The sequence below is a fragment of the Trichosurus vulpecula genome, chromosome 6 (assembly GCF_011100635.1).
Source record: "Trichosurus vulpecula isolate mTriVul1 chromosome 6, mTriVul1.pri, whole genome shotgun sequence".
In the NCBI taxonomy this organism is placed as follows: domain Eukaryota; kingdom Metazoa; phylum Chordata; class Mammalia; order Diprotodontia; family Phalangeridae; genus Trichosurus; species Trichosurus vulpecula.
In genome coordinates, this window is record NC_050578.1 from 281,812,951 (window position 1) to 281,823,068 (window position 10,118).

Genomic DNA, 10,118 nt, shown 5'->3' on the forward strand with positions numbered 1-10,118 from the left:
GCCTTCAGACCCTGGAGCTCCATGGGGTGAAAGAGAAAGAAAAGCCTTCAGACCCTGGAGCTCCATGGGGTGAAAGAGAAAGAAAAAGCCTTCAGACCCTGGAGCTCCATGGGGTGAAAGAGAAAGAAAAAGCCTTCAGACCCTGGAGCTCCATGGGGTGAAAGAGAAAGAAAAGGCCTTCAGAACCTGGAGCTCCATGGGGTGAAAGAGAAAGAAAAAGCCTTCAGACCCTGGAGCTCCATGGGGTGAAAGAGAAAGAAAAAGCCTTCAGACCCTGGAGCTCCATGGGGTGAAAGAGAAAGAAAAAGCCTTCAGACCCTGGAGCTCCATGGGGTGAAAGAGAAAGAAAAAGCCTTCAGATCCTGGAGCTCCATGGGGTGAAAGAGAAAGAAAAAGCCTTCAGATCCTGGAGCTCCATGGGGTGAAAGAGAAAGAAAAAGCCTTCAGACCCTGGAGCTCCATGGGGTGAAAGAGAAAGAAAAAGCCTTCAGACCCTGGAGCTCCATGGGGTGAAAGAGAAAGAAAAAGCCTTCAGACCCTGGAGCTCCATGGGGTGAAAGAGAAAGAAAAAGCCTTCAGACCCTGGAGCTCCATGGGGTGAAAGAGAAAGAAAAAGCCTTCAGACCCTGGAGCTCCATGGGGTGAAAGAGAAAGAAAAAGCCTTCAGACCCTGGAGCTCCATGGGGTGAAAGAGAAAGAAAAAGCCTTCAGACCCTGGAGCTCCATGGGGTGAAAGAGAAAGAAAAAGCCTTCAGACCCTGGAGCTCCATGGGGTGAAAGAGAAAGAAAAAGCCTTCAGATCCTGGAGCTCCATGGGGTGAAAGAGAAAGAAAAAGCCTTCAGATCCTGGAGCTCCATGGGGTGAAAGAGAAAGAAAAAGCCTTCAGACCCTGGAGCTCCATGGGGTGAAAGAGAAAGAAAAAGCCTTCAGACCCTGGAGCTCCATGGGGTGAAAGAGAAAGAAAAAGCCTTCAGACCCTGGAGCTCCATGGGGTGAAAGAGAAAGAAAAAGCCTTCAGACCCTGGAGCTCCATGGGGTGAAAGAGAAAGAAAAAGCCTTCAGACCCTGGAGCTCCATGGGGTGAAAGAGAAAGAAAAAGCCTTCAGACCCTGGAGCTCCATGGGGTGAAAGAGAAAGAAAAAGCCTTCAGACCCTGGAGCTCCATGGGGTGAAAGAGAAAGAAAAAGCCTTCAGATCCTGGAGCTCCATGGGGTGAAAGAGAAAGAAAAAGCCTTCAGACCCTGGAGCTCCATGGGGTGAAAGAGAAAGAAAAAGCCTTCAGACCCTGGAGCTCCATGGGGTGAAAGAGAAAGAAAAAGCCTTCAGACCCTGGAGCTCCATGGGGTGAAAGAGAAAGAAAAGGCCTTCAGACCCTGGAGCTCCATGGGGTGAAAGAGAAAGAAAAGGCCTTCAGACCCTGGAGCTCCATGGGGTGAAAGAGAAAGAAAAAGCCTTCAGACCCTGGAGCTCCATGGGGTGAAAGAGAAAGAAAAAGCCTTCAGACCCTGGAGCTCCATGGGGTGAAAGAGAAAGAAAAAGCCTTCAGACCCTGGAGCTCCATGGGGTGAAAGAGAAAGAAAAAGCCTTCAGACCCTGGAGCTCCATGGGGTGAAAGAGAAAGAAAAAGCCTTCAGACCCTGGAGCTCCATGGGGTGAAAGAGAAAGAAAAAGCCTTCAGACCCTGGAGCTCCATGGGGTGAAAGAGAAAGAAAAAGCCTTCAGACCCTGGAGCTCCATGGGGTGAAAGAGAAAGAAAAAGCCTTCAGACCCTGGCTTTGCTATCTACCCGTGTCACCTTGGACAAGTCACCCCCCTGCCCCGGGCCTCATCTGTCCAATGAGGGGGAGATTAGGTTTGAGGTTCCTTCTGGTTTTGAATCTACGATCCTGTGAAACTGGATGGACTTTTGTATCATCAGTGGTCCTGGGGATTCACAGATCAAAAGACCTTGGGGTGGGGAGGGGAGCTGTGCTAGCAGCTACTCTGGGAAGGCTACAGCCCCCACTCTTGTAGGGGATTCTCCCAAGTCCCACCCCGGCTGGTGAGCCCCTGATGCTGAAGGAGGGGGGCAGTGTGGTGTGTGGGAGCTCAGTGTCCTTGGTTCCAGCTTCCCTGGGCTCTGCCCACTACCCCTCCCTGGCCTTCCACACCTTTCACTCTGTCCTCTTCTCCCCAGCTCCAATAGAGGGCAATGTCGGGTAGGGATTCTGGATCTCGGAATAAAGGAGGCTGGCAGGCTATGCCCTGTCATGCTACTACAAGGAGGGGGCACCTTGCTACCACCTAAGCTTCTGTTTTTGGAACAGTTTATGAGTTCTTACTAGAGGCAAGCAACTTTCCCCTTCTCTGACCTCTTCACCCTGAGCTCTATTTGTCCCCCCAGGGTGAGCTCCACACGGGGGAACCTCAGTGTACTCCAAGTGTTTCCTTTCTGGGTTAGTTTTGTTTCTGCATCCAGATCCTGGGTTGCTGCAGGATCCCCTCCCCGCCCCCCCCCAAGCTAGGTTCTGCCCCTTCTTTATCCACATGCTGCCTGTTGAGCTTTCTCATGGATCCCAGGGGTTCTGAAGGCCCTCCCTTCCAGCTCAAAGGAGGCTTCCTCTATGCAGACCCTGTAAATCTCCACAGTCTCTGGCAGAAAATGTGCCTCCCCTACCCTGTTTTCTCCAGAGAGCTTGAAGACATGCTCAGTCACCTTCCCTTCCTTGGGGTAAGCCCCAGCGCAAGCTTACAAGTCAGGCTGGGGGCCTTTAGCTTCTCGTGTCTGGGGGTGGATCCTCCCACTCACCCTGTTGTCAGGAGTCTGTGAAAGAGTGAGAACCAAACACACCGGCAGACCCAGGGTCCGATGTCTTTGTGTTCCCCAAGGAATGTGCCCTTTGAGGGAACAACCTGCCAGGGCAGCCCAAAATATGAAAGCAATGCAAGCATATGGTGTCCTTCAGAGGATCTCTATGGCCCTGTGGAATACAGCAATGGAAGAAGCTTCCTTGGAGTTCACTGGGCCACTGGATAGAACCACACCCATTGGCATGCCCATAGATCTTGTTTGGATGGGTGGATGGACGGATAGATGGATGGAAAGATGGATATCAGGCATATGTATATATGTATGTATGGGTGGATGGATGGGTGGGTTGGTAGATGGATGAATAGATGAATAGATATATGTATATCCGGATGGGTGGGTGGGTGGGTTGGTGGATGGATTGATGCATGGATGGATGGGTGGGTGGGTGGATGATGGATGAATGACTAGCACTGCTGCAAATCGTAGGACATTCTGGGGAAGGCAACCGGAAATTACCCAACCAACACATATGCTTGCGGGGGAGTGGGCAGCTGACAACTGCTGGCATCATTCCCAGAAGTTGGCTCGTCCTTATGGCTGCCACAGTACCATCTCCATGAGTTTCTTAGATTGGTCATATGAATTTAGTGGGAGAAACCTCATAGACCATCAAATCCCTCCCCCATCCCCATTTTTACAAAGGAGGAAACCAAGACAACTCAGAGAGGAAGGCACATCAGCCCAATTGGCCAAGACTCAGGGTGAAATGGCAGACGGCCCAAGCAGCTGCCCACATGGGCAGGCTGGGCAGAGCATCCCCCATGCTGTTTAGCAGGGTCACACGACAAACCAAAAATAGTGCTGAAAAGTTGACCTGGGGGAAGATCCCAGGAAGAGGTCAGCGGTGGACTCTAGCCAAGGCAAGCTCGTTAAGTTGGAGCCAGTTCCACCCAAAAGCAGGCTTGTTCCGTAAACATTTCCACTAACAGTCTGCATCCCATTCTACCCACGACAACAGCCTCTACTGAGGCTTCCCCTGTGCAGCCCCACCTGGCCTGAGGGGCTATGCCAGGGTGCAAAGGGAAGGTAGGTGTGGCTGCTCTAACAGCAGGGGATGCAGAGGTAAGCTCCCCTCAAGAGTGAAGGGGGCCCAAGATCCACCTCTTCTCTGTCCTGGGCAGTTAGGAGAAGTCAGAGGTGCAGAGTAAGCTTTCCTTTGCGAAACTAATGATGAGGCCAAGCACCGAAGACAATGACAGGAATGAAGCCTGGTCCATCGTTTTTCTTCCATTTGGAAACTCACCTTTTGGGAGGAGGCAAAATTCTTTTTTCTGCCCCTGGGGACTTGAGACACTTCAATCAGCTGATGCTTAAGTATCAGTCCTTGGGGATTTCCAGACCCACCTGATATCCTTAGAAGGACTATTTTTTTTTAAAGTCTATTAGTGACATTAGAAGGGACTGCTGAGTACCCTCCTGTATTGTCTTCCTCCCTTCCGCTTTGGGCATCCCAGCTCTGGGGCTGCTGGGCTTGGTCCTCTAGGTACAGCTGAGTCATTCTAATGAGTAGCAATCCTTCATTTTTCAGGCACCTGAATCTGAGGAGAGAGAAGCCTTGACATCTTTGGGTTGGAGGACGTCTAGTGGCTTTGAAAAATGTTAGCCAGAAGGCCCTCTTCTGGAGTGCCCACAGAAGCTGGGCTTCCCAATTGTCTTAAAGGAAAATACTCTGACAGGTAATGGCCTCCTGCTTGTTTTAGGTCAACTGAAGCCATGAGGTTGGTCCCAAAGAGGCTGAGGGAGGGTCCCCCCACAGGACCCAGAGTTCATGTTGGCCACCTCCATATCTGATTTTTTTTCCTGCCTTTGGCATAAACAGGAGACTGAACCACACCTGTGCATCAATCTAGAGATGATGGAGATCCTAGAATCTGTGAGCTGGGCTGGGACTTGGAAGGTATCTGGCCCAGCCTCTTGCTGGGGGCTGAGGGCTCTTTTCTAATGGCCATGCCAATGGCCTGGCCGGCTGCTCGCAGGTCTCTTTTGTCTTCTGGCCAGTCCTTCAGATGGCTACACTTGCCCAGCTTTGTATCTTCCATCCACCAGTATCCACAGCCTAATATCCCCCAGCTCAGTGGGAAGCTTAGGGCTGGGGCCAGGATACGGTGAGAATTTGAATAACTCACTGGGTCCATCCACCCTGCCCTGTGTAAGACCCTCCTCTAAGCCTTCATTGCATCCCAGCTCAACAAAGTCCTTGGGGATGGCTCTTGACTCCTAGTGCTTGGGGGGGGCAGGTTCTTCACCCAAGGCGGGCCCCGATTTCCCCATTATTCCTAAGGGGCTGCAGGAGGAGGAAGAGATCTTAGAGCTGGCCTGTAGTAGGCAAAGTCTCTGAGGCTTTGTCTCTCTTCTTCTCCCAAAGCCTGGCCATCCTTTAACATGAACGTGGCAGGAGTGGGAGCAGAAGGAGGGAGGGCAGTGGCCTTACCTTGGATTTCCTGGTATTTCAATACAGGTCTAGGCTACAGTTTTAAAAGGGAGAAGGCAGGGAAAGAGATAAAGGAGGCCTCAGGGGCCTAAACATCTGTCCCCTCTCATGTGAAAGCCAGGAGGGTCTCATCCTGCCTCTGAAAGTGTTTGTGTTGAGCACCCCCGCAGGTGGGGGGATCTGGTGGTCCTTATTCTCAGGGAGCTTCCAAACAGGGAAATGCAAAAGCATGGCCAGGGCTATTGATGGGCCGGCCCTGTGGCGTTAGGACACTTCCAGATGCCACAGGGCACAAGGTATGGGCTGGGGTGTCAGAGCACCTGGATTTGCAGCCCAACTCTGCACCTTGCTCCTTGTGTGGCTCTAAGCACACTGCCCATCTCTGGCCTCCTATGTAAAATGACCCTACGTGGCCTCTTGGTCCCTTCTGACCTGAATCCCTGATCCTTCCCTCCCCAGGTCCTCAAGGCAGGACCCATCAAGCTACCCAGCCTCCGTACTGGCACCTGCCTGGGAGCCCAGAGGCAAAGCCTTAAAGTAGAGGCTGGGGCTCCGTGAAGCTTCCTACACATAGGCTGAAAGACAGAAGTGGAGAAGAGGCCTGGCATCCTAGAACAAAACAGTCAGAGGAAGGGAAAACCCCCAGGCCTTACCTTCTGCCCCACCCTCTTCCGTGCCCCTGGTGCCTAGCAGGGGGGCAGGCCAATTAGGGTTGGTGATGGAGGATGCCTCTGGACTGGTCACTTCAGTGTCTAGCTCAGCAGAATTCTGGGAATGGCTAGACAGTGCTCTCTGTGATGGGGAGGTCAGAAGGGGGGAGTGACCATGGAACAGGCATACTGAGTCACTGGAATGGACGGTCCCCAGTCACAGCGCTCCTGAGGTCCTCAGGTTGTTGGTAGGGAACACCGCTCACAGAGCCACATACTGGGGAGCTGACGCTGAAATCCAGGCCCAGGTCCTTCTCAGCCCTGGTCACACCACGGCCAGATAGAGTCAGAGACAAAGGCAAACGCCGCTGGAAGCGCACAGGGGTGCTTGTCAGAGAACCTGACCCTTCCGACTGGGCAGCCTTGCATAAGTCGCGTCCCACTCCCCAGGCCTCAGTTCCCCCAAAGCAAAGTGATGTATGTTGGGGTTCCTTCTAACTGTAGATTTGTGATCCTAGGAACTGTGGAACTGGAGAGCTTTGAGGAGAGGTACACAGAGAACAAGGGTGGGAGGGAGAGAGGGAGAGAGAGAGAGAGAGACGGAGGGAGGGGAGGAGACAGAAACAGAGAAATAGAGACACACAGAGAGAGACAGAGAGAAATAGAAACACACCAGTGAGAGACAGAGAAAAAGAGAACTTTCGGAACTTTGGGTCCGTCCGGCAGCAGGAACAGAGGCAGAGACAGTAGCCAGTTAGAGAGCCGGGGCTCCACAGAGGCCACGGTGGAGCCCCAGGCTGGGGATGAGGGGGCACACACAAAGGGGCAGGCTCAGCCTTTCTTTCCGTCTCAGCCTCCGAAGAGCCCCCGAACCCCGAACTTCCAAGCCGTAGGTGCTGCAAAGGCGGCTGGTGCAGCGGTGGAGGGGGGGCGAGGAGAGCAGGGGTTCCCCCCACCCCCCGCAGCCTCCGGGAGCCGCTCTGCAGCGTTAAAAGGAAAGGGGGAAGAGCTAGAGGAGCGGGGCGGAGGGAAGGGAGGGGAAGGGAGGGGTCCCGCGCCCCACGGCCGAGCCCCCGCCTGCAGACAAAGAGCCCGGGACTTGGGGGGAGGGGCGGGGCGGGGCGGAGCCCAGGAGGGGAGAGGGGGGATGGGGCGAGGGAGCGAGGAAGGGCTGGTGTCACGTTACCCCCGCCCCCCCCCCCCATTCCGGGCAGGAGCGCTAGGCCGGCCCGCCTTCCAATGGGCCGTGGCCCCCGCCTGAGGCCGCGGGGTGCTTGCTCCCCCCGGGAGGGTGTGTTCCGGGGGCCAATGGGGAGCTGGCGGGGGCGGGGCCGCGCGCGCCCGGGGGGACCAATGGCAGCCGTGTTGTCTAAACAGAAAATACTATTATGCTAATGGCGCGGGCGCCCTGTGGGGGGGCCGGGGTGGGGGGGTGGGGCGGCGCAGGTATAAAGGGGCGCGGCGGCGGCGGCGGCGCAGCGCGGAGGCGTCCCCATCCCCCTGGCCTCCTTGCTGGGGCTGCTGCTTCTGCGGTCGCGGTAGCCGCCGCTGCCCGGTGCCCGCCTGTGCCCAGTGCTCGCCTGTACCAGCGCCTGTGGCTGCTGCGGACCGGACGGCTCGAGCCGCCCCCACCCACCAGCATCGGAGCACACAGGACAAGTGAGTAGGGAGCGGGCTCGGAGTGCGGGAGGAGGGGGGCCCTTGGAGCAAGCAGGACTAGGGCGTGCGCCCGCTCTCCAGCCCGCGGGGCTGCGGACCACGAGCCGCTGTTTTGCTCTCTCCCTCGGCCTGCCGGCCAGCCTGGGCTGACTCCCAATCCCTTGCAGGGGCTGGCCTGGCCATCTCCTCCTTCACCCGTCCCGTCGGGTGTGCCCTGTCCCGCCCCGCCCCTCCGCGCCCGTCCCCTCCGATTCTCCCTCTGTGGCCGCCTGACCGTCTGCCACTTTCCCCGCAGAGATGGACTTCATGGGCGACCGTCGGGCGTTCCCGGTGGAGGCCAGCGCAGGGGTGTGCCGCACCCTCTTCGGGCCCGTGGACCACGAGGAGCTGGGCCGTGAGCTGGTGGGCAAGCTCGCTGAGATCAGTGCGGAGGACGAGCGCCGCTGGGATTACAACTTTCAGAACGACAGGCCGCTCGTGGGCCCGGGCCGCCTGCAGTGGCAGGAGGTGGACGAACACACGGTGCCCGCCTTCTACCGCGAGACGGTGCAGGTGGGCCGCAGCCGCTTCCCGCTGCTGGTGCTGCGCCCCACGGCCTGCCCCCCGCTGCGCCCGGCGCCCGGCTGTGCCCCAGACGACGAGGGCCCGGGGCCCGAGGGTACCGCCGATGCCCCTGTGGTGGCCATCACCGATGAGCTGCCCCTGGACGCCGACATCGACTTGGACTCGGGCTTCACCATTCTGGCAACTGCCCGAGCCGGTGCCCCCGCCAGCAACGCCCTCATCACAGGTGAGTCCGGCCCCGCCCCCGGTCCGGTCCCGGGAGGCTGCAGGGTCCTCATCGACTCCCCAGCCGCTCGCCTAGCCCCGACTCTTCGCTGGTGGAGCCTGTGGGCGGGGCCAGAAAGTGACCCCACCCTAGTGGATTAAAGGGCCAGCTATTTACTACAGGAGCGGCGCACGCTTCGAAGCCGTCGGGCGGGCTGGCAATCCTTTGAAAGCCGGTAGTGGAGTGGAGGGAGCTACCTCGAGCGTCTTGTTTGGGAGAAAAACAAAGGCCGGGGGTGGGGATTCTTTCCTCTCCACTCGAACAGCGGTGGAGCCTGGTCCCAGAGGACGCTTAGGCTGCTCGGCTTCAGCCTGGTCCGAGGACTGTGCATCCCGCACATAGATGCGTCCCTTCAGTCCTGCCTGGGCCCAGACTTTCCTTGATCTGTGGTTTGTGTCTTCGCAGCATTCTTTGTGAAGCGGAAGAGACCCCGAGCCTTCAAACCCTTTCATCTGGACCACGATCTGCCCCGAGGGCGGAGCCCGGATCCGGTCCCTTCGAGCCCCGATGGCTCGGACGGCTCGGGCTCAGACAGCTCGGTGGGCAGGTCGGGCCGGGACAGTCCAGCCGGCCGCACTCGCCGTGTCCGCCGCACCCGGCGGGCCCGCCCGGCCGCCCCTCCCTCTGATCAGAGGCCCTGTAAGCGGAGTCGGTAAATAAGGTGAGTTCTGCTCCGGGCCCAAGGTTGGCTCCGCAGCCCACAGCGCGCGTGTGGCCTCGGGGCAGCCTTCCAGTTTCTCATCTTCTCTCTGTGTCTCCGTCAGCCTGTATTCCAGCCGCCTGCCGATGGCCTCCACTCAGACTTCCCTGCACCCCGGAGGACAGGGCAGGTGCAGGAGGAGGGGGCAGCCCTCCCTTGAGCGGGTGAGCCAGCTGTCCAACCGGGAACCGCCTCCCTTCAAGCGAGCCCTCAGAAGGACCGACCCGCCTTTGTACTTTGACGTAGCAACCGACGGCTGAGCCTGCAGCCCGCCCCCGGGGCAGTGTTTAAGAAAAAAAAATCCAGTAAAAAAACAAGTTTGACAACCGTGCAATGTATGAAGTTTTATGTAGAAATTGTTTATAGCCTGATGTGAGTAGCTGGTCCCAAAGTGCGAGAGCTTTAAGAATCATTTATATAAAATGTGTAATCTCTGCTGGAAACTCCGTGCCCAGCCAGTGTATATTTGTACAAAAGTGTAAGAAGTTATACGTGCTAATAACTTAATTCCCTATTTATGGCAGAACTCGTTGACCCTCACTTTGGCTCTGGGGAATGTGGAGAGACCGAGCCCGCAGCTGAGCAGCCTGGGCAGGTGGACTGGCAGGGTCCTTCCTCCAGAGCTCAGGCCCGGCTCTCCAGCTAAAGGAACCCGGCCTCTAGGTTTTGGGCTATTTTTTTTTTTTTTACTTGAAAAGCCAAATCTGTTTCCGTGATTCCTGAGCCGGTCTGTACCACTGCCGTTTCAGTCTTACCACACCGTTAATAATAAAGACTTAAATACTTCTTTGGGTTTGGTCTTCTCTCCTTGGCTCCTCATCCGTCCTACACACGAGCCCCCGAAACTTGGCCGGACCGCAGCAGCCATAGGGTCTGCCCAGGTGGCTGCAGCCCTGGCCAGGCCTTCCAGCTTTTCCTTTCTCCTAGGTTAGCTCCCTTGGAAACCTGCCCCCAGGCAGCAGAAAGCCAGGGGTGTTCTCAAAGCCTATTCTTGTAG

General features: G+C 56.7%; 1 protein-coding gene across 1 annotated transcript; it reads left to right on the forward strand.

Annotated features, from left to right (window-relative positions):
- Positions 1-7,387: 7,387 nt before the first annotated feature.
- On the forward strand, positions 7,388-9,907 carry CDKN1C (cyclin dependent kinase inhibitor 1C). The gene is made up of 4 exons (XM_036764544.1): positions 7,388-7,592; positions 7,888-8,382; positions 8,827-9,082; positions 9,186-9,907. The coding sequence occupies exons 2-3, from the start codon at positions 7,890-7,892 to the stop codon at positions 9,075-9,077; spliced, it is 744 nt and encodes a 247-aa protein (XP_036620439.1). The 5' UTR covers positions 7,388-7,592; positions 7,888-7,889; the 3' UTR covers positions 9,078-9,082; positions 9,186-9,907.
- Positions 9,908-10,118: the final 211 nt, after the last annotated feature.

Coding starts and splice junctions, on each gene's coding strand:
- CDKN1C (XM_036764544.1), top strand. CDS start 7,890: ATGGACTTCATGGGCGACCGTCGGGCGTTCCCGGTGGAGGCCAGCGCA. Junction 8,383..8,826: donor CAGCAACGCCCTCATCACAG/GTGAGTCCGGCC, acceptor GTGTCTTCGCAG/CATTCTTTGTGAAGCGGAAG.